The sequence below is a fragment of the Diaphorina citri genome, unplaced genomic scaffold, assembly GCF_000475195.1.
Source record: "Diaphorina citri unplaced genomic scaffold, Diaci psyllid genome assembly version 1.1 scaffold83, whole genome shotgun sequence".
Taxonomy (NCBI): domain Eukaryota; kingdom Metazoa; phylum Arthropoda; class Insecta; order Hemiptera; family Psyllidae; genus Diaphorina; species Diaphorina citri.
This window is the reverse complement of record NW_007377520.1, coordinates 182,248-205,592: the sequence shown is the minus strand read 5'-3', so window position 1 is coordinate 205,592 and position 23,345 is coordinate 182,248. Positions and strand designations below refer to the sequence as shown.

At 39.8% G+C, this 23,345-nt stretch overlaps 3 protein-coding genes across 3 annotated transcripts in view; 1 reads left to right on the top strand and 2 right to left on the bottom strand.

Moving 5' to 3' along the window:
• The window catches only part of LOC103523301 (histone deacetylase 4-like), a 31,484-nt gene extending 14,087 nt beyond the window's left edge, over nt 1-17,397 (top strand). The window contains exons 7-13 of the mRNA XM_026832885.1: nt 940-1,177; nt 1,807-1,933; nt 2,373-2,602; nt 3,007-3,189; nt 3,847-4,010; nt 4,365-4,436; nt 17,308-17,397. Coding sequence (XP_026688686.1) covers nt 940-1,177; nt 1,807-1,933; nt 2,373-2,602; nt 3,007-3,189; nt 3,847-4,010; nt 4,365-4,436; nt 17,308-17,397 — 1,104 coding nt within the window. The remainder of the gene's footprint in view (nt 1-939; nt 1,178-1,806; nt 1,934-2,372; nt 2,603-3,006; nt 3,190-3,846; nt 4,011-4,364; nt 4,437-17,307) is intronic.
• LOC103523291 (histone deacetylase 4-like) lies at nt 5,526-9,172 on the bottom strand. Its single transcript, XM_026832964.1, has 6 exons — nt 9,033-9,172; nt 8,631-8,753; nt 8,117-8,257; nt 7,823-7,993; nt 6,757-6,881; nt 5,526-5,959 (listed from the first exon to the last, which is right to left on the bottom strand). The coding sequence occupies exons 2-6, from the start codon at nt 8,685-8,687 to the stop codon at nt 5,899-5,901; spliced, it is 555 nt and encodes a 184-aa protein (XP_026688765.1). The 5' UTR covers nt 8,688-8,753; nt 9,033-9,172; the 3' UTR covers nt 5,526-5,898.
• A 3-nt stretch (nt 17,398-17,400) lies between the features above and the next one.
• Nucleotides 17,401-22,708, bottom strand: LOC103523143 (DNA methyltransferase 1-associated protein 1). Its single transcript, XM_008488215.3, is given in 9 exon segments — nt 17,401-17,766; nt 18,187-18,465; nt 18,680-18,702; nt 19,977-20,178; nt 20,647-20,757; nt 20,992-21,213; nt 21,623-21,786; nt 22,188-22,436; nt 22,547-22,708. Coding segments are annotated over 8 exon segments (1,338 nt in total). The 5' UTR covers nt 22,399-22,436; nt 22,547-22,708; the 3' UTR covers nt 17,401-17,640.
• Between the last annotated feature and the right edge of the window lie 637 nt (nt 22,709-23,345).

Here is a 23,345-nt window from a genome sequence, read left to right as displayed (position 1 = left end):
GCTGACGAGATCTCCTTGCCTTGAGGCAGTCAAAACCTTTCATAAAACTATTGCCATACAGGTACGTGTGTGTATCGCTCGTATTTACAGGGTGTCCACTGTTCAAACATGAACGGAACATTCAAATCCGTTTATTTTTGTACACCCTGTATAAGAGAGTGTGGGTTCAAGTTCAAATCCAGCTGAGGCGTTGTATTTATACTCTTTTTTAAGAGGTTTGACAGAGGGAACTGTAACTGCTAGGGTCTTATCGTCACGAAATCGAAGAGAGAAGGAAGACAGGATAGGAGGAAAGCCCGCCGATTCGAGAACGAACATTATCCCATCAGGATAAAATCCGCCCCGGGCGGAGATCGAACCCGCGGCCTAGCGCTTACAAGGCAGACGCGCTACCAACCAAGCTAACTAGGCTGGCCGTATTTATAGGTACTTGCTTTTTTGATAGTTCGACTTGCTTAAAAGTGACGCATAGTATTTAGGGAACTAGTGCATATATTCGATCCAAGTTGGAATATGTCAAATGAAAATTACATTTTATTGTACCACTATACCCGTGTTTGGAGACTTTTTTCTCCGTTTTCTCAAGGAAAAAAGGAGACTTCGGTGTTAACTGTAGTTTCTAGCACGTTTCATCGCCTCAATTCAGATTTTTTTAGTATGCGTAATGCAGGCATTAGGTCTCTTACACATGGGCGTCGCGCGACTTTTAGGAGAAGATGTCTGAAAATCAAAACTACAAACCTTTGAAAATAATACAGTGAGAGGTGTGTATCGTTTTCATAGGTTTTGGATTTTTCAGGTGGCTTCGCTTGGTTCCGCGCAACTAAAAGTAGCAACTACATTTCCAATGTTTTTTGCGACGGGCCTAATCTCCATTAGAGGCCACCTTCCCGTATAGAGTCTATTCTCTTATTCCACCTCTCGTTCGTTCCCCCACAGCAAATCCGTCAAACGGTTCTGATACGAGTGAGCAGTCGCGCGGCCAGCAACAGTTCTCAGCTGAGTGATACGCCAGAGAACGAGGTGATTGATTTGACTGGCGGCAGAGAGCGGGAGAGGAGTCAGGAAACGTCGGATGATGATGAGAGTGAAATTGTGAAGCAGCAGCGAGAACGGGAGAGCTTCCTGCAACAGCAGCGCGATCTGATGATGCGACATGGACTACAAGTCAATGATGGTGAGTGAAAAAATCAATCAAGTAATGTTTATTATTATTTTTGTGGCCAAAGTATGAGTTACACAATAGGGCTGTCTGGAAGGGACTGACAAGAAACGCCGACCCTATTTAAAGTAGGAAAAGAACAAGTCAATGATGGTGAGTGAAAAAATCAATCAAGTAATGTTTATTATTATTTTTGTGGCCAAAGTATGAGTTACACAATAGGGCTGCCTGGAAGAGACTGACAAGAAACGCCTACCCTATTTAAAGTAGGAAAAGGCTAGGAGGATTATTTTTTGTAGTTAAGCAGAGCCTTCTCACCACTTTTGTGGATGTGGCAACATTACTAAGTGCCTCCTTTGCAATCAATGCCCATTTTTCATTAATCTTTTTACACTAGTAATCGACGAGGCTGATTGCACCGCGTGAGGACTTGTGCTTGTCTTTTGAAGCAGAGAAGCCCCTTTGAAGAACTGCCAGCTAGCTACTAGGCTGGTTAGGGTTAACTGTTCTCCTCCCTGTTTATAGTCCCACACCGAGACACTAGTCTACTCTCTGTTTAACGTACCCTAGCCAGACCTAACTTCCCACGGAGGTAGTCTGTCTCGAGGTACTACCTATGTATTCAATTGTGTGTTTGATTGCAGGTTCTGTGTTTACTCCAAGATTATCTTCTCATTCTGTGCGACCTCTGTCGAGAGCTTTATCTAGTCCTTTAGTTGCCCTAAGCCCTGAATCTCCCTCCGGTCCCCTTCTCACGCCCAGACTTAGTGGGTAAGTATGGTAGGGCTTTATCTCCTTTAGTTACCCTAAGCCCTGAATCTTTCTCCGCCCCCCTAGGGCTATTAAATTTCCCTAAGCCCTGTTTACAGACAGACACACACACGGACCAATGGCTGAAACTTTGGATTTAGGCTCTAGGAATCTCAAAACGTTTTAGCACTAAACGACCATCGAAAATTTCACCCGATTATGATCTTCTTCTTTTTCTTCGCCTCTTCGGGTCGGGGCTTTACGTCAGCCTCTCAATCAGCCCTAACGAGGGTGCAATTTTGGGCTAACATTTGGTTTTGGCTACAAATTTTACGAGTGGATGCCCTTCGCACTTAACCTTCGGTATTTCTTTAGCAAGAGAAATTCGGTCTGGTATACAGTCCTATGGGAAGGAAAGTAAAAATCGAACATGACTAACCCCCTTCCCCCTTGTTCACAGCAGTCCCCATCGGACCACAACGGGTCTCGGGTTCGACTCCCTTATGTTGAAACACGGCTGTATTTGCGGTGACAACGCGCCTCATCCAGAACACGGCGGCCGATTGCAGTCCGTGTGGGCGCGGCTTGTGGAAACAGGCCTCGTGCAGAGGTGCGATAGGATTCGGTCGCGGAAAGCCAGTCTGGACGAGCTGCAGACGTGTCACACCGAATCCCATTGCTTGCTTTTTGGTGAGTTGGAAACGCGGCCAGCCTAGTTATAAATCTTTTTTACCACCTCTGTGGCCGAGTGGTCAAGAGCACTGACTCTCAACCGGGAGGTGCTGGGTTCGAATCTCAGCCAGGGCGGAAATTTTCTAACCAGACTTTTCCGTTCTTGGATAGGCATGGAGGTAAGTTCGGAAAATTGTACAGTGGGAAATGGGAACATTCTCATTTAAATTACATTACCTACAGGACATTCGGAAAAAAATCCGATGAAACTCACGACATGTGGGAACGGGCCTTTAAGGCAACTCTACCATTCAACCTTACCATACAAACATTCTTTTACTATCTTGATGGATGCCTTCGTAACTTTGTGAAGGTCCATGTTGATAGAGAGAGGGAAAATAACTTATACACTTCACTTTCAGGCACAAATCCTCTGAACCGGCAGAAGTTGGACCTGAGCAAACTTTCCGAACTTCAGATGAAAACGTTTGTGCGGCTAGAATGTGGCGGTATCGGGGTAGACTCGGATACAACATGGAATGAACTTCATACAGCGCCTGCTGCCAGAATGGCGGCCGGTTGTGTTATTGATCTCTCATACAAAGGTTAGTGTATGGGAAAAGCACCTGAAAAAGAGCTAGAATATAATTTATCGAATGAATTGAATTCCAAGTATTAACTCGATGACTTTTTAAGTCATTTATTCATTTGAGTTGGAGTCTTTTAATTTAGTTTGGTTTTGGTATTCCACCAGGTGGCGGCCGGTTGTGTTATTGATCTCTCATACAAAGGTTAGTGTATGGGAAAAGCACCTGAAAAAGAGCTAGAATATAATTTATCGAACGAATTGAATTCCAAGTATTAACTCAATGACTTTTTAAGTCATTTATTCATTTGAGTTGGAGTCTTTTAATTTAGTTTGGTTTTGGTATTCCACCAGAATTCTCAAACAGTCGGTCTGATTTTGATGAAGTCTTGCAAGTATGATTAACACAAAATTAGCTGGTTAGGATATGAAACCTCTCTTGGCGGTCACATCCGAAGAAGTAGGCACTTTTAGGGGAACAGGGACATTCTTATCATTTTAAAGGACATTTTTATCAGGGTTGTATAAAAATACAACACTTTGCCATAGCTTGTGTCATCTTTGTAAGGTACCTTTGCAAGGTTTGTATGTAGCTGTGTCGCTTTTACAAGGTATGTAGCTTCTCATTCAAAGTGTCTAAGTCTAACGTTTCCCATGCTTGGGACTTTGCTTGCAGCATTTACAGGTGATATTCGGAATGGCTTGGCCATAGTGAGACCCCCAGGACATCATGCCGAGGAATCTCAGGCTATGGGCTTCTGTTTCTTCAACTCCGTAGCCGTGGCTGCCAAACTTCTCATTCAGAGGCTAGATCTGAAACGAGTCCTCATTCTGGATTGGGTGAGTGGACTTATAGTATGCCTCTCATCAGATGGGCGAGAAAAGACACAATACTTCCCGTTTAGGTGCTGGGTTAACACGAGAACACCAGAAAGTAACCCGTTGAAATATTTGGAATCAAAAAACGAGTACAAATTTTTGTCCGTGGTGGGAATCGAACCCGGGACCTTGTGCATGGCAAGCAAGCGGCTAACCGTGTCCCCTAACTTGGTTAGCTGTCTTTAGGGCCTCAAGGCCACGGAGATTGCTCTCTTTTGAGCGACATAATTCAACGAACCTTTTTGTTGAGAGATTCCCTATCCCATCAAGATAGTTATTGGACATTGGATAAACAAGGTAATTGTATGATTACAGGATGTCCATCATGGGAATGGTACACAGCAGATCTTCTACTCTGATAAGAGAGTTTTGTACACAACAATATTAGTAAGCGATCATTGGTTAGGTTTATATTAGATATCTTATGTATTGACATTATTGCTTACCGTTCTATGCTTTCCGGATACATTCGGAAACAATTAAAAACATATACCTAACGTCAAGCAATAATAACAATAGTAAGTACAGGAACTTCTGCTATACTCTCCAAATAGGATATAATAAAATTAGCAAGTTGCCCGTAAGTACTTTGTTACGGAAAATAGACCATAACTCGAGATCAGTTAAGATTTGTCCTGGGGGTCTCACTATGGCCAAGCCATTCCGAATATCACCTGTAAATGCTGCAAGCAAAGTCCCAAGCATGGGAAACGTTAGACACTTTGAATGAGAAGCTACATACCTTGTAAAAGCGACACAGCTCTTTCTCTATAACTACCTCAACTTCTGTCTCTATAATTTCTTCAAATTTTTGGCACTTTTTTTTCATTAGGGCCTTTATACATGGGTACTTGTATTTTTATGTATTGTGTGTGTTTTTTTTTTTTTTTTATAATTTTAATGTACTTTGTTTTTAGAAATAAACAGCTACATACATACCTTGCAAAGGTACCTTACAAAGATGACACAAGCTATGGCAAAGTGTTGTATTTTTATACAACCTGATAAAAATGTCCTTTAAAATGATAAGAATGTCCCTGTTCTCCTAAAAGTGCCTATGTAGCATGTTGCCGAATGGAGGGCAAAACCCCCGTCAGTAAAGCCTTCAGCAGTTATGGAGTGACATTTAAACCTCTAACAAGATAAAACATTCTAGATACTATGTAAAATATTGTTATCTTGTTATCATGCTACTTCACATAGTCCCGTTTCCAGGAGATTGTTTAAACCTCTATCGAACAAAACTCATCCACTCAATCCAATATAGTCCGATTCTAAACCTGGCTTCACCACACTTCTAAACCTTGGTTTCACAATTCTAAACTAGGGTTCATGATAATTCTAAACCTGGCTTCACCATAATTATAAACCTGGCTTCACCGTGATTCTAAACCTGGGTTCACCATAATTCTAAACCGGGCTTCACCATAATTCCAAATCTAGCTTCACCATAGTTCTAAACCGGGCTTCACCATACTTCTAAACCTGCCTTCATGCTTCACCATACTTCTAAACGTGGCTTAACCATAATTCTAAATATGGCTTCAACATAATTCTAAATATGGCTTAACCATTGTTTTAAAGTTGGCTTGATCATAATTCTAAACCGGGCTTCACCATACTTCTAAACCTGCCTTCATGCTTCACCATACTTCCAAACCTGGCTTTACCATAATTCTAAACCTGGCTTCACCGTAATTCTAAACCTGGCTTCACCATAATTCTAAACCTGGCTTCACCGTAATTCTAAACCGGGCTTCACCATAATTCTAAACCTGGCTTCACCGTAATCTCCCTAGAGGGAGGAGGGGTAGTGGTCTGTCACAAGGAGAGAAGGGTGGAGGTTCCTTCACTTGATTTCGTCCTCTTCCATGGGCTCATCTTCTATCTCTATCGACTGTTCTGGACTTCTGTGGGGGAAGAGAGACAGAATGTCATCAATACAGGGGAAATGGAATTTTATCATACAAACTGATTTGGGGTCTACAGTGAATTTGTCTGAACAGCTTTAGATATCAAAATTCCTTCTCCTTCTTCTTCTTTACCTTTTCCCACTCAAGTGGGGTCGGCATTCACTCAAGTGGGGTCGGGATTTTAGATATCAAAATTCCAAATTGTAAAAAAAAAGTTTGACCTATTGAAGCGAGGATATTTTTGGAAAATGCCCTAGCATTATGGTGCATTATTTTTACACAGTTCTCCAGAAGATTTTTACTGGGGTCTGAAAGAACCTACCTCACCCCAAATGTGTCAGAGGGGGGAAGAAGAAGAAGAAAAAAAAAACACCTCACCACTTGAGGAAGGGTAGGTAAGAATGAACTGAATTTTCCTGTTTGGTGTTGGAACTGAACCCAGGACCTCTCGTCTAGCCGATAGTTAGAAGAAAGTTGTTAATTTCTATTGTGGTAACTTCCTATTGTGAGTTACATGTCATCATTTGTCTTGTGTGATTAATATTCTAACATATGTTGTTCAACTCGTGTCAGAGAAAATTAGTACCTCGTGTGCTAATTAGTCTAACCACTATTTTTAGTTTGAATTTATTGTCAATACAACATATTGAACTGAACAAGAAAACTTCATATAAATTATTATAAATGGTATCCTCATAAACATTAAACGTCTGTAAAAGCAAGGCTTGATCACGAGGTTTATTGATTTTATACATGACTTTTCATTGGTATTTCAATATGAAATAGTTACTTACTGGAGATGTTTCTTGTTCATACTCAGTGAGGCCATGGCGGATACAGTTTCATTATCCTCCGCCGCGCTCAGTGCACTCCACGTGATCGTGTGAGCAGATCTTTTCAATACTGGCCAATGAGATACCTGCAAAATAGAGTGAAGTTTCCATTAGGGTTAGGTAACTCGCAAAAAATCACTTAAAAAGGTCTTTATGTATCACCCTGAAGGAGCTCTTTCACTCCACCATGTAGGTAGGGTTAGGTAGCCTGCTAAAGAATCTGTACGTCGGGTTAGGTACCTAGTGTGCAAAAAATCAGTAGGTCAGTTTAGGGATCATACTAAAAAAATATCTCAAATGAGGCGATGAAACGTGCTAGAAACTACAGTTAACACCGAAGTCTCCTTTTTTCCTTGAGAAAACGGGGAAAAAAGTCTCCAAGCACGAGTATAGTGGTAGAATAAAATGTAATTTTCATTATTTTGACATATTCCAACCTTTTGGTTCGAATATATGCACTAATACCCTAAATACTATGCGTCACTTTTAAGTCGAACTATCAAAAAAGCAAGTATAAATACGGCCAGCCTAGTTAGCTTGGTTGGTGGCGCGTCTGCCTTGTAAGCGCTAGGCAGCGGGTTCGATCCCCGCCCGGGGCGGATTTTATCCTGATGGGATAATGTTCGTTCTCGGAACGACTGGCTTTCCTCCTATCCTGTCTTCCTTCTATCTTCGATTTCGTGACGATTACAGTTCCCTCTGTCAAACCTCTTAAAAAAAGTATAAATACAACGCCTCAGCTGAATTTGAACTTGAACCCACACTCTCTTATACAGGGTATCCAAAAATAAACGGATTTGAATGTTCCGTTCATGTTTGGACACCCTGTAAATACGAGCGATACACACACGTACCTGTATGGCAATAGTTTTATGCAAGGTTTTGACTGCCTCAAGGCAAGGAGATCTCGTCAGCTCTTCCTGACTCGGAGGGGGCGGGGCTTCACCTAGCAAGGCACTAACACACGCCTTAGCTGATTTGAACCCACGCCCACACTCTCTTATCCGAGCGATTTCTAGACACGTACCTGTATGGCAATAGTTTTCTGCAAGGTTTCGACTGCCTTGAGGCAAGGAGATCTCGTCAGTTCTTCCTGACTCAGAGGGGGCGGGGCATCGCCTAGCAAGGCGCGTACACAGGCCTCGGCTGAATCACACATGCTGGGCAAATCGTAGCCACCCTCCAGCGCTAGCACAACCTGGGGAGAAATAGACACAATGCATCATTTTTCGTAAGTCCCTGAGAGAGTCCGAGATTTAAAAAAAAAAAGTTTAAAATTGGGCGGGTGGTTTGAGATCCATTAAAATAAGCAAAAACTTACCTTCCCATCAGCCAACGTCATAAGCTGCTGAGTCATATAACCAAAGCAGGCAGGGGACAGCTTATATCCGCCCAGGGGAGGTGGATGACCTGCTGCAGCGTCAAAACCAGCTGACACTAGCACGATCTGGGGGTCGAATTCCTGCGGAAAAAGATAAATGATAAATAATATTCCTAATCAATAATATTATTTTCATCTAGAACTTTAATGAGAGAATAAATATTCCCAATAAATCCAATAAATTTTCATCTAGAACTATAATAAGAGAGACTTTTGCCGAGATATAAACCGATCTCAAGTTATAATCTCCCTTCTTCCTTAGAGGAACTTTAGTCTTAGGGAGGTTCTATATTTATTCTATTTCAAAATTTCAATCAATCAACCAATCAATAATTTTTCGGTGGCGAAGCACGGGCAATCTGCTATTATTGACCTGACAGGTCTAACTGATAGTGAGTGGCTAGCCTAAGAAAAGAAAAAGGAATCTGAGACCTAAACGAGACTCGAACCTTACCTTAGCTACTGGCATGACGATGGTCCTGAATGCGGCCAGATATTCTGCATCTCCCATTGGAGGATTCAAAGCTCCTGACCAGGCGATGTTAATGTTGAACCCGAGACCTGCTCCGGTACCACACTATATAACATAACATACATGTTGTTATCATTATAATAAATTCCCATGTTATAATCACGTTCAAAAGAAGGGGAAACAAGAAGCGGGGGGAGAGCCGACAAAGGTGATAGACTTTGGAACCTTGTCAATATCAACAATATTTCCATTGAAAATAGAGCATACAATAAAAGTTCAATCTGAGGCTTAGGTGTAGGGGCTAAACAGCCCTAAAGGATGGGTTAAGTTTCTACGAATCTACCCCAGCAGTCTAACTAAAGCTGTCTACAGGGTGGTACGTACCTCAATAGGACCTCCTGTGCCGGGGAAAAAGTTGCCATCGTCATGTCGGTGTATGGATAGATACAAAACTCTCTTATCAGAGTAGAAGATCTGCTGTGTACCATTCCCATGATGGACATCCTGTAATCATACAATATACCTTGTTTATCTAATGTCCAACAACTATCTTGCTGGGATAGGGAATCTCTCAACAAAAAGGTTCGTTGAATTATGTCGCTCAAAAGAGAGCAATCTCCGTGGCCTTGAGGCCCTAGAGACAGCTAACCAAGTTAGGGGATACGGTTAGCCGCTTGCTTGCCATGCACAAGGTCCCGGGTTCGATGCCCACCATGGACAAAAATTTGTACTCGTTTTTTGATTGCAAATATTTCAACGAGTTACTTTCTGGTGTTCTCGTGTTAACCCAGCACCTAAATGGGAAGTATTGTGTCTTTTCTCGCCCATCTGAGGAGAGATATTCTGCATCTCCCATTGGAGGATTCAAAGCTCCTGACCAGGCGATGTTAATGTTGAACCCGAGACCTGCTCCGGTACCACACTGTATAACATAACATACATGTTGTTATCATTATAATAATTTCCCATGTTATAATCACGTTCAAAAGAAGGGGAAACAAGAAGCGGGGGGGAGAGCCGACAAAGGTGATAGACTTTGGAACCTTGTCAATATCAACAATATTTCCATTGAAAATAGAGCATACACTAAAAGTTCAATCTGAGGCTTAGGTGTAGGGGCTAAACAGCCCTAAAGGATGGGTTAAGTACTGTATTATTTTCAAAGGTTTGTAGTTTTGATTTTCAGACATCTTCTCCTAAAAGTCGCGCGACGCCCATGTGTAAGAGACCTAATGAATGGATTACAGTATTACACTATGCAAACTACACGGTAGACGTGGGGGAGAGAGTTGTAGGGAATAGGGTTTTTGGTGACTCTTTTTTCCCCCTAAGGCGGGCTCGAAGCGTATACTAGTGAATTAGTGTGTTCACATTGCCAACGAAGAAAAATTCGGAAAAATTGTGACTTTGGACGAAGAACAAATATACGTACAGGCTGTTACGACCAATTTAGATTAGAGACGAATAGTCAGACCTACGGCGAACAACCTGAGAGCTTTACAGAGCTAACCCTTTTCTTTACCTGTTTGAGCAAGCTATGTTGAGAGGAAGAAGAGGAGGAGGGGCCCGTTTCATTTTCGTAGACTGTATTATTTTCAAAGGTTTGTAGTTTTGATTTTCAGACATCTTCTCCTAAAAGTCGCGCGACGCCCATGTGTAAGAGACCTAATGCCTGCATTACACTATGCAAACTACCCGGTAGACGTGGGGGAGAGAGTTATAGGGAATAGGGTTTTTGGTGACTATTTTTTCCCCCTAAGGCGGGCTCGAAGCGTATACAAATGAATTAGTGTGTTCACATGGCCATTGAAGAAAAATTCGGAAAAATTGTGACTTTGGACGAAGAAAAAATACGTACAGGCTGTTACGACCAATTTAGATTAGAGACGAATAGTCAGACCTACGGCGAACAACCTGAGAGCTTTATAGAGCTAACCCTTTTCCTTACCTGTTTGAGCAAGCTATGTTGAGAGGAGGAAGAGGAGGAGGGGCCCGTTTCATTTTCGTAGATGACTAGGGGGGCCGTTGCACCTCCGGCTAGCATGGGGTGACCAAGGGGTAGGGGGGCAGATTGGGTTCTGCCCAGGGGCCTATGCCCCGTCTTGTTCAGACGAGCATGAGCTACCTGTGAAGTTGAAAAGGATGAAAATAGTATCAGGGTAGGTTTACTTAGGTCCTTGAAGTAATGGGAAAGCGGTACCGAGGTACAAAAAAAAAAGGAAAAAAAAAAAGGTTCCCTCAGGTCGAGTTTTAACTAATCGGATTATCTTGGTATTGAGTACAATCTGAGGTTGACCCGGGTATTAAGTATAGGGAAACCCTCTTGTATCAATTTTTAGTTGGTAAACCCCGGCCTTAATGCCTTACTAAACAAACGGATAAAGTTTAAGATATCAAATAGAAAAAAAAAGAAAAATAAATAAATGAAATAACAATAATATAAAACAACTCGAATCTGTTTTCAACTTTCAAGGGATTTTCTTTTACATCCATACCCACACTGCCGTGCTAAGCGAAAACGCCGTATGTCAAAAAAACCTTACTTTCGGGAAATCGAGTTTAAAGATTTCAATCTATACGGGAAACATACGTTTTTGACATACGACAACACGTTTTAGTGGTTTTTAGGGGTTTAGGATAAAGAAGAAGAAGAAGAAGAAGAAGAAGAAGAAGAAGAAGAAGAAGAAGAAGAAGAAGAAAAAAAAAAAAAAAATAGGATCAAAATTTAGGATCATAGGAACCATTTGGCACCAAAAACCAAAAATCGATTTTTTTGACATACGGCGTTTTCGCTTAGCACGGCAGCACACCTATCCGGGAATGGAAAAGAGGTTAAAAAAATCGCCCCGGCCACTAACCTGACTATCGGTGATGGGTGAAGGATGGTAAGAAGATTGGAGGTTAGAAGATGTTTGTACATGTGCTGGGGTGGTATTACTGATGGGTTCCATCACTGAAAACACATACACAACAATATAGAAGATTGGAGGGTAGAAGATGTTTGTACATGTGCTGGGGTGGTATTACTGATGGGTTCCATCACTGAAAACACATACACAACAATAGTCTAGAATGTTTTATCTTGTTAGAGGTTTAAATGTCACTCCATAACTGCTGAAGGCTTTACTGACGGGGGTTTTGCCCTCCATTCGGCAACATGCTACCCACCTACTCACATTAATCAACCTGAGTGAGGAAAAGCAAGCTCGTTTGTGTTTCAATCTCCAGATCCCCTACACAACTCTCATGTCTTCGATTATGGCTAAGGTATTGAGAAGTCTGCTGTAGGAATATAGTCATGGATTATTCCAGGTTCCAGGATTGGATTGTGTGTTGAGATACTTCAGTTGTATCTTGAAATGTTATCTCATATTATGTTGTTTTCTTGTTAGATTTATTTTTAGATGTTTAAAAACTTTATTTGACACGTTTTGTTTGTTTATTTATAATATTGATTATTACTTTGTGTAAAAGAAATTCTTTAAAAAAGAAAGTAAAAATAGCTTATTTTATTTTTAAAAACTTTTGAAACAGAACAAAAGTATTTTCTATTTCACTCCCTCTATTTAAGTACCATGTTATTATTAGCCAAGATTATTATTTTAAATAGAATAGGTATTACATTAGTGACAAGTATTCCTTCTATAAATGCGAAAGGACGTATGTTCTATACTTCAAAGTGGGATATTGACTAGTGATATGCTCATTGAATCGTGCTAATTTGGGCAATCTTGCCTCTAGTAGACAGATTGATGTAATAGCCTTGGTGGTGTGAGTTTTGGTATGAATTTCAAAGTTTCCGAAATAAAGATCCTATACGGTTCTAGATATCTTTAGTTCTTCGTAGCTATAATTAGTGTAACATTCTCTAGGAATTTGGTTCTATCTAGTTAGTTGAAGCCTTGTTATCACTTTTGATGTTTTCTTTTTACTCCTTAATGTTTGGGATTTTTATTCCAGCAATTCATATTATACTTCTTTGCTTTTCACTTATGTTCACTTTTTAACTGTAACATTCTCTAGGAATTTGGTTCTATCTAGTTAGTTGAAGCCTTGTTATCACTTTTGATGTTTTCTTTTTACTCCTTAATGTTTGGAATTTTTATTCCAGCAATTCATATTGTACTTCTTTGCTTTTCACTTATGTTCACTTTTTAACACATTTCACATATTTGTCGGCCGCTGGACGGACCGACTTTGTAGAAGAAGAAAAAAACTGTCCCTGATTGTCCATATTTTGAGGTACAACGACCGTAAACGTTGTTTGCAGCTGTGAATTACTCTGATTGAATTTGTAATGGAAGAAATTAATGAAATTTTCATTTTTGTTACCTATGTTTCTTAATACAGGAAAGACCTACCAAGGTATGGGGCATTTCAAACACAAATCAAGACCCTTTAACACATTTCACATATTTGTCGGCCGCTGGACGGACCGACTTTGTAGAAGAAGAAAAAAACTGTCCCTGATTGTCCATATTTTGAAGTACAACGACCGTAAACGTTGTTTGCAGCTGTGAATTACTCTGATTGAATTTGTAATGGAAGAAATTAATGAAATTCTCATTTTTGTTACCTATGTTTCTTAATACAGGAAAGACCTACCAAGGTATGGGACATTTCAAACACAAATCAAGACCCGATATTAATCTCAATGGTCGATTTTATAGCTCAATATTGACGAACATGAAAACTGTAGAAATGAAATCGGGATAATTTCCCGAAAATATCTTTTACATTTTTCGATAATAGCATAGTATACGATACCGAAAGCATACCTTTTTATAAATTAGGCATTGCCAACGTTCCTTAACTTCTAACCCCCTGGGGCACAATGGTAAAGATTTCAGTACAAGCTATTTTTTTCTAGTAACTCAACCCATTTGTTTTTGACAATTTTTTCAAGACCATTATTGTGCACTGAGCGCGGCGGAGGATAATGAAACTGTATCCGCCATGGCCTCACTGAGTATGAACAAGAAACATCTCCAGTAAGTGTATTGAATCTGTTTAGTACCGTTACATCTTTGATTGTCTCCATCTTGTTAGCAAGTATAAAGTCTATTTCATTTCTTATTTCATGGTCACAGCTTCAATTTTTGACTGGGACGAATTTTATCCTAAACAGATAAGGTTCATCCTCGGCTGGCTTTCTCCTATCCTTTCCTCTTTGTGGACAATAAAACGTCTGTTGTTGCTTCGCCTTCTATCGAACCTCTTCTTTACACTTACCTGTTCTGGGGTTCTTTCAAACAATCGCTTCAATTGTTCCTTCCTCTTCTTTTCATGCTCAGCATCAAACAGTTTGGGTTCGTTGCCTCCAGAACACTCGGTTCCCCTCATCTAAACAATAATAAATATCATACAATAGGTCACAGAATTATTCGAAATTCTTGTAATGGATTTTAAAACCAAATAAGAAACAATCAAAACCAAGTCTTTTCCCCCCTAGTCATCTTTCATTCTCCTTCTTTTCTACTTATACCTTTTTACGTCCCTTATAATTTGGAATTATTCTTACAAAGCTAATAAACCTTTACACATTGATTAGGTACCTAATGTTGTGACAGAAATGATAACTTACTTTGGCCAATGTGTAACACACAAAGTAGTATCTTTGCTTGAGATCTTCAATTGTGCGACTCGTAGGGAACTTGTTTGTATCATAACGGTCATGAATGACAATGAATCGCAAGTCAAATCGGTGACACAGATCAAACAGATGATCAGTCTCAGCACGAGTCCAGGTGGGAGACTGAAGTTCCTGCAAATACTCGGTGTCTGTATAAGTTGGGATTGAGACTTGCTGGAAAGAAAATCATGATGAAACTTTGGTTAATAGAAGCTAAATTACATATGATGAACACCTAGGATGATTGCACAGCATTAACTTGAGAATGATCTGTTGGTAACTAGGACAACTATCATACTATAGCTATATGCAATCAATCATCAAAAATCAGTAAGAAAGAAAGCGAAAACATTGTAAAATTGTGTACAATGTACCTACTTGTAACAGAGAATTTGAGAACACACAGATCACATGTAACTCTGGTTCCAACTATACTGCCCCAATCTACTTGTGACATACAACATCAAAGGCATTATAGAGGCAAATAAGTGAGTTACAGAAGTGACACCTCTTTGGGAGAAAAATATCCAATGGCAAATTGATGCTCCAGAAACAGAAAGTAGCTCGCTCACCTTATTAAATCGGGCAAATGGATATTCTTAGCTTTCCTGTTAAGTTTCCATCTCTTCCATGAATGTACTTACATAATATTACAATGATAGACTAAAACAAAAATCTTGAATTTCGAGAAGTGATGTGGTAATTCCCTCCACCTCATCTAAGAACTAAATTTACTTGTAATATGAAATTAATATACACAATAATAAATTGTTACAAGCTCTCAACCCCCTTGGCAATGTCACAATTAGGCATTGCCAACGTTCCTTAACTTCTAACCCCCTGGGGCACAATGGTAAAGATTTCAGTACAAGCTATTTTTTTCTAGTAACTTAACCCATTCATTTGTTTTTGACAATTTTTCAAGACCATTATGGATTACTGGATTGCACAGGTTTTGTTTTTGCTACCCACATAATTTCTCGTACCTCTATTTTTTTCACAACGGCTGAGATTTGTCTTGAAGTATACAAATACAAAAGTGCATTTTGTAATGTCCATGTCTTTCATTAAGATTAGTGTGATGGAGCGAATCTTGTGAAATATTAAGAATATGAGAGGGTAGAGAGGTGAAGATTGTAGAGAGAGCGGGAGAAAGAATGCATTTTTGTATGATTTTTTTTTTTTTTTTTTCTCCAAATTCTGTGATGTCTCGATTTCGCCAGATATATTGACCAAGGGCTGGCAGAAGGCGTGCCAGAAATTCTCAAATTTCCAGGAACCTTTTAAAGAACAATAATAAAAATCTTCGCGGTACACTCAAAACCTAGGCTCACTCTTGCCAAGCACACTATAGATTCAAGTTCAATTCCCGACGATGAACTTAAAACAAATACTGAATTTCCCTTGGATCCTCTCTGACATCACAGATTTCTAATTTTGTTTACTTTTATTTCATGTTTACCCCTCAGATGTTACCAAAAAATATATTTATATTCACTGTTTATTTTACGATATAATATAGTAATTTATTTATTTTTATATGACGAAAAGCGTGTGGTTCTATGATGCAGAAATCTTGTAAAGTTTCTATGATCAGCATGAAATGATACAACTTGACTCAATATTACATTGTATAGTGCCTTTGTTTTTCTACCAAGGTACACGGTTACTCCGCTGGTAACGCTGTGCAGAAGATCCCGGGTTCGATTCTTAAAAAGGGGGAAAAAATTTTGCTCTCAAACGGTGTGTGTCTCTCACGAGACAGATTTAAAATCTGAAGGAAAAAAACATTACTTTAACGTTGTTAGAAGGAAAATCTTTGAGATTTATAGCTATGCAAAAGTTTGCAAAAAAAAAGTTGAACTTGGTGACTGGTTTGCGAGGTTCAGAAATAACTGCCCAGGCACTATCTTCCACCTACCCTCATTGTTGTATGGTTTCATGATATGTTGATAGAGTTTAAGTGATTGTTATTTGTAACTGTTAAGTGTGAATTATCATATTATATTCGTATATGTGTTTAGATGTTTATTTACATGTGTTTTATAATAAAGAAAACGATTCAAAACTATTATCATTTCATTGCAGTGATATTTTTTTTTACTATTTCAGTATGTATTTATAGGGATTAATAAAGCTGTGCAATAGTACTATACTACTGTAGTATAGTACTATTGCATAGTATAGTACTATACATAAAGTACTATACTACTGTACAATGGAATGAAAACAAAATATTGTTACATCATATCTTCGGGAGCCGCAATCCCATAAAGCCGATTCGGGGCGAGTCACGCCGCAGGCGAATTTTTGAAAATTTTGGTCTACAATCTTCAGAATTCAGTCTCATGGAAATTCTGATCTTCAGAAAATTTTTCAATAAGTATGAAACTATGAACCATGATTTAGAGAGCAGCACAAGATCGTCTCGCGAACCACGAAGATAGAAGGAAGACAGGATAGGAGGAAAGCCAGTCGTTCCGAGAACGAACATTATCCCATCAGGATAAAATCCGCCCCGGGCGGGGATCGAACCCGCTGCCTAGCGCTTACAAGGCAGACGCGCCACCAACCAAGCTAACTAGGCTGGCCGTATTTATACTTGCTTTTTTGATAGTTCGACTTAAAAGTGACGCATAGTATTTAGGGTATTAGTGCATATATTCGAACCAAAAGGTTGGAATATGTCAAAATAATGAAAATTACATTTTATTCTACCACTATACTCGTGCTTGGAGACTTTTTTCCCCGTTTTCTCAAGGAAAAAAGGAGACTTCGGTGTTAACTGTAGTTTCTAGCACGTTTCATCGCCTCATTTGAGATATTTTTTTAGTATGATCCCTAAACTGACCTACTGATTTTTTGCACACTAGGTACCTAACCCGACGTACAGATTCTTTAGCAGGCTACCTAACCCTACCTACATGGTGGAGTGAAAGAGCTCCTTCAGGGTGATACATAAAGACCTTTTTAAGTGATTTTTTGCGAGTTACCTAACCCTAATGGAAACTTCACTCTATTTTGCAGGTATCTCATTGGCCAGTATTGAAAAGATCTGCTCACACGATCACGTGGAGTGCACTGAGGGGGCGAGTCACGCCGCAGGCGAATTTTTGAAAATTTTGGTCTACAATCTTCAGAATTCAGTCTCATGGAAATTCTGATCTTCAGAAAGTTTTTCAATAAGTATGAAACTATGAACCATGATTTAGAGAGCAGCACAAGATCGTCTCGCGAACCATGTTATGGCCACCCTTGTCATATTTTCTCACTCAATTCAAAATAGTTTAACATCATTATTTTCTTCTCACTCAATTCAACCCTCTGCCCTTACTCATAGTGGGCAGGGGTTTTTCTCAATCAGGGAGTCATCCCAATCACATCTATGTTTTCACTGGAAGCACCAGCTTGTTGCTTGGAGGACGCACCTCCTAGGTTGCTAAGCAACGAGGTGGGCTCGAATATCTTCTCTGGGATTTGGAATGTCTGGAAACAAAAATGAGTGGAAATAATATTAAAATGCGTCTTTACTGCCGATCTGTTTCCTTTTTGAACATCCAATAAGGCTAAGAATCTATCCTGATTTCCTGATTAGCATCACCTTAGTAAGCTTTCGTTCTCGAAAAGGCTAGTTTTCTCCTACCCCATCAAGATGTTTGATAGAGGGAACTTTGACTGCTAAGGATAGGAGAACACAGGATATTGTGTTCTCCTATCCTTTGAACGAACATTATCCGTTCAGGATCCGTCCCTGGCGGAAATCGAACCCGCGGCCTAGAGCTTACAAGGCAGACGCGCTCCCCTCCAAGCTAACTAGGCTGGCTCGTCCTCTTCGATTTCAGTACAATGAGACTCCCTTGTTACAGTTCCCTCTATCAAACCTCGAAAAAAAAACTCAACACTTACCTCTCCAGGATGAACGGCTTCATATTGATGTTTGAGTGACTGTAGTTCAAATTGATAGTTATCCAGGGCTTGCTTCAGTTCATACAGAAGGACCATGTCACTACGAAGCTCATTGTAATGGGTCACAATCTCCTCGGTAGGTATTGGGTTCAAACCTGGGCAAAGGAAAATATTTCAACTTGATTTAAGTATTTCATTTTTATTTATTTTAATGGAAGACATTAAAGTTAGAGCTCCATTAGTAAGTACTATTACCTGGCCAATTGATCAATAGTCTAGCTGGGGGACTTTCAACAGGGAGTATACCAACCTGACATTTCCCTTGTTAACGAAATAGCAAAGGTTGAGTGTGAAGGGCATCCACCCGTAAATTTTTTGTATCCGAAACCAAATGTCAGCCCAAAGCAATCACCTAGCTAGGACTGATTGAGAATCCCTTTACTCTTACAGTCTAAACAAGGTTTTGTTTATCCTATGGACCGAATGACCAGACTAGGTAGATACCAGACAACAGGACTATATTCCCCCCCCCCCCCAAAATAATGTCCCCCAAGTCTGTTCGAAATCAACCCTTGTCCCCTTGAAGTAAAAATTCAGTACTTTCTTGGACTCTTCTGCACAGATAATCTGTCAAAATTTGCTTTTGTTATTTTTTTGTCCTCTATTACTCAATTTTTTTTCACGTACCCCCAGAGGGTCTCTTGCGTACCCCCTGTTGGGAACCACTGATCTAGACGATGCAGTACATACCCACAGAAGGAACCCTCAGATGCAGTGGAGTGGATTGCTTCATTTATGTAAAATATGACAGCCAGTCACTCCACTCAGACCATGGTCATGGTCATATCATGTGTGGCGGTAAAAGCTCAAGACCTAGGTCTATCAGTGTCTGAAAGGCCGTGGTCTTGACCTTTTCATGCAATTGGAGGCTTAAATGGGCATAACTGGTATGGTCTATCTCCCAGACAGGACTTTCATTCTCAAAATTCCCTACCTTAGCCAGCATTAAACCCATACCCTTTCGTTTAGCAGGCAAGAGCCCATGATAGCTCAAACATTAAGTTAATTATAGATGACTACTGCCTTAGGACAATATGAGGGGCCAAGAGGTAAAACAGACTAACCTACACTAACTTCATTTTGAGATAATTGGTGACGTAATTGATACTGGCAGATTCCTATGTTTGCTATAAACAGGATGGACAGAATAATTTGTTAGGTTGGAACTCAGATTAAAACCAGCGTCACGCAACAACTGTGACCTAGAATACCTAGATTCTTAGGATTTCGTTTTTATAAGAGGTTTAACTTGGTTTAAGTTAGCGCGCCTGCTTTGTAAATGCTAGGTTTGATTTCCCCCCAGGGCGAACTTTTACTGTGTACTGTTAAGTAACAAACACACACACATGGCCTTGTTCTTTTATCCTAAACAGATAAAGGTAGAAACACACTACCATCACGTCACGTGAGCTCATGGGGATTGAGAAAGATGTAGTTCAAAGATCACGTGACGTGATAGCAGTGTGGCTGTCCTGAACGAAATTACCTACAATATTATGGGAAAACTTTCTACCTTAAGGTTCGTTCTTAGAAAGGTTCGCAACATACAAATCAACTTACACTCGTATCCAAACTTCGGGGCCGAATTTGATGGGTGAGTTTTCTCTTGGGCGGCATCTTTTAAATCTCAAACGCCATTAATTCGCGACTCGTTCGAAAGCGATTTCCTTGAACCTCCGACTAACAGTTTCCTCTAGCTCTACCAACAGGCTCGCAACATACAAATCAACTTACACTCGTATCCAAACTTCGGGGCCGAATCTGATGGGTGAGTTTTCTCTTGGGCGGCATCTTCTTATCTGTCTTCCTGTTGTCTGCTTGCATATCTGCCGCCGTCATCAACTTCTGCAGATCCTGAGTCTTCCTGTCCCTCTCCTTACGACGGATCTCGATCTTCTTCAACTCCGCTAGAAGCATTTGCTCTTCCTCCACCTGAAATAAACATAGAAACAATAGAAATTTTAAGAATTATCTCCAGATCTACAGTCTCGTGTTCATTCAAAGAGTTTTTTTTCTGAACAGAGGTCTTATCGTCCCGAAAGCGAAGAGAGAAGGAAGACAGGATAGGATAATGCCAGCCGTTGAGAGAACGAACATTATCCGTTCAGGATAAAATCCTCCCTGGGCGGGAATCGAACCCGCGGCCTAGCGCTAACAAGACAGACGCGCTACCAACCAAGCTAACTAGGCTGGCTTAAGGCACTTCAGTTAGCTCAAAGGGAGCGCGGCTACCTTGTAAGCACTAGGTCACAGCTTCAATTTTTGACTGGGACGAATTTTATCCTAAACAGATAAGGTTCATCCTCGGCTGGCTTTCTCCTATCCTTTCCTCTTCAATTTGTGGACAATAAAACGTCTGTTATTGCTTTGCCTTCTATCGAACCTCTTCTTTACACTTACCTGTTCTGGGGTTCTTTCAAACAATCGCTTCAATTGTTCCTTCCTCTTCTTTTCATGCTCAGCATCAAACAGTTTGGGTTCGTTGCCTCCAGAACACTCGGTTCCCCTCATCTAAACAATAATAAATCACAGAATTATTCGAAATTCTTGTAATGGATTTTAAAATCAAACAAGAAACAATCAAAACCAAGTCTTTTCCCCCCTAGTCATCTTTCATTCTCCTCTTTTTCTACTTTTATACTTATACCTTTTTACGTCCCCTTATAATTTGGAATTATTCTTACAAAGCTAATACCTTTACACATTGATTAGGTACCTAATGTTGTGACAGAAATGATAACTTACTTTGGCCAATGTGTGACACACAAAGTAGTATCTTTGCTTGAGATCTTCAATTGTGCGACTCGTAGGGAACTTGTTTGTATCATAGCGGTCATGAATGACAATGAATCGCAAGTCAAATCGGTGACACAAATCAAACAGATGATCAGTCTCAGCACGAGTCCAGGTGGGAGACTGAAGTTCCTGCAAATACTCGGTGTCTGTATAGGTTGGGATTGAGACTTGCTGGAAAGAAAATCATGATGAAACTTTGGTTAATAGAAGCTAAATTACATGATTAAATGAACACCTAGGATGATTGCACAGCATTAACTTGAGAATGATCTGTTGGTAACTAGGACAACTATCATACTATAGCTATATGCATATGCTATATGCAATCAATCATCAAAAATCAGTAAGAAAGAAAGCGAAAACATTGTAAAATTGTGTACAATGTACCTACTTGTAATGGAGAATTTGAGAAACACAGATCACATGTAACTCTGGTTCCAACTATACTGCCCCAATCTACTTGTGACATACAAAATCAAAGGCATTATAGAGGCAAATAAGTGAGTTACAGAAGTGACACCTCTTTGGGAGAAAAATATCCAATGGCATATTGATGCTCCAGAAACAGAAAGTAGCTCACCTTATTAAATCGGGCAAACGGATATTCTTTGCCTTCATCAGTAACACGTCTCCAATGATGGAAAACAGCATTGTCTTTCCTTGCAGGGTTGGAAAACGGCAACCACTTCCAAGGACGAACTTTACGCATGCCCAGCTTGGCCTTGGTGTGCTTGTAGCCTTGACCTGTAAGCAATAAGTTGAAGAGGCATTCATTTTAAGAAAAATAATCTAAACCATAAATTGAGGGCTCTGACTCAGAAACACCTGATAATAGGCCATAAAAACTGTTATTTAGGAATCACCCATCATACCTAAGTCATTTAAGTTTATTTTGAGGGGTTTGACAATAAAAAGCTGAGAGGCTTTCTACATTTTTCCAAGAACAGTACAGCATTACTAAGGGCCTTCTGTCTGCTAATGCTGCCACTGCCACTGGTCACTACTCAAAAGTCCTCACAAGGCTGAGTGCACCCAATATTTAAGGCACAGAGCACACAAAAAATTGATTCTCTAGGACTCTAGGGATTGAACATGGGACCATCAGTTTACAAGCTTAGAATGATAGCCATGGAGGTATAACTTACCAGAATCTGTGGGTAGCAAGGGTGGGGCATCTCTATTGTCATTGCATAGGAGTGCAAACACTTCTCGTGCCATTCCTTCAGGTCTTTTTTCTTTCTTGTATTTATTTGGTTGCATTTTCCTTGTCTTATCAACACCAATAATGGCTTCCCGTGTGATTTCTGCAGGAGCATCCCTCTCAAGTTCAAGAATATCTCGGATGTCAGAAGTCATGGTGGATTCAGGATTTCAATTTTTCAGTTCTTGAGAGCCTGAGAGAAGACAAATTACATTAGTTAGACTAGGTAGATAGGAAGTAGGTAGGTACCTATAAATTAACTTGGGAAATTATTGTTTTTGAAGTTGTGTTCTATGCACCTACCTTTAATCCAGTGAGATTTCTACGCTAGGTATCTGTCACTGGCAGATTTTTCTTTTCTACTCCACTTTTCCCAATGAAGTTTATTCCTTTTCAAGTACAAAGTACAAGTCCCATTACATTACTCCCATTCCTGTACCTTTTATTTTTGGTTTGGTCCTCAAAATTTTTAAAATGCTGAAATCCAGAAATTTAAAAACATGCGCCATACGCAGATCGCAGAATGCGCTTATCCCTTTCCCCTCCTCTAGCGTGCGCGTTAAATTTTAATGCACTGTACCGTGCGCGTTAAATTTATTTTTGTATTTTGTTAAAATAAAATAAAAAAAAAGTGGCCCTTTCCTTTCATCCTTTGGTCCTTTCCTGAATTTCTTTTAGTGAAGTGCTTTTTCCTGATTTCCTGTTTCACTTAGTAAAACCAAAGTTCTAATATTATATAGATAACAATGTAAATGTACCTACATTATACATGTATATTTAGATTAGGAATATTAGGATCAAGGTTTTCAGAAACACTGGATGAAAATGATCAGGTTTTTCCTCTCCTGATCCGGATTCCACATTATTTCCTGGATAGATCAATGCTGTGAAATAAATAGGAGATAGTCAACCAAGCCTTATCAGTATAAAAATAATAATATTAAATCTACATTGGCTCAGGAAAGAAAATGCTCTCTAAAGTGGTAAGTATATCGCAATGTCACAAAATAAATTCAGGAGTGAGATTATATTAAAAAAAAAAAAAAATATTTTACCAATTAAATAAAAATAATGCAAAATTGCTCGATTTTAAAGTAAGGGG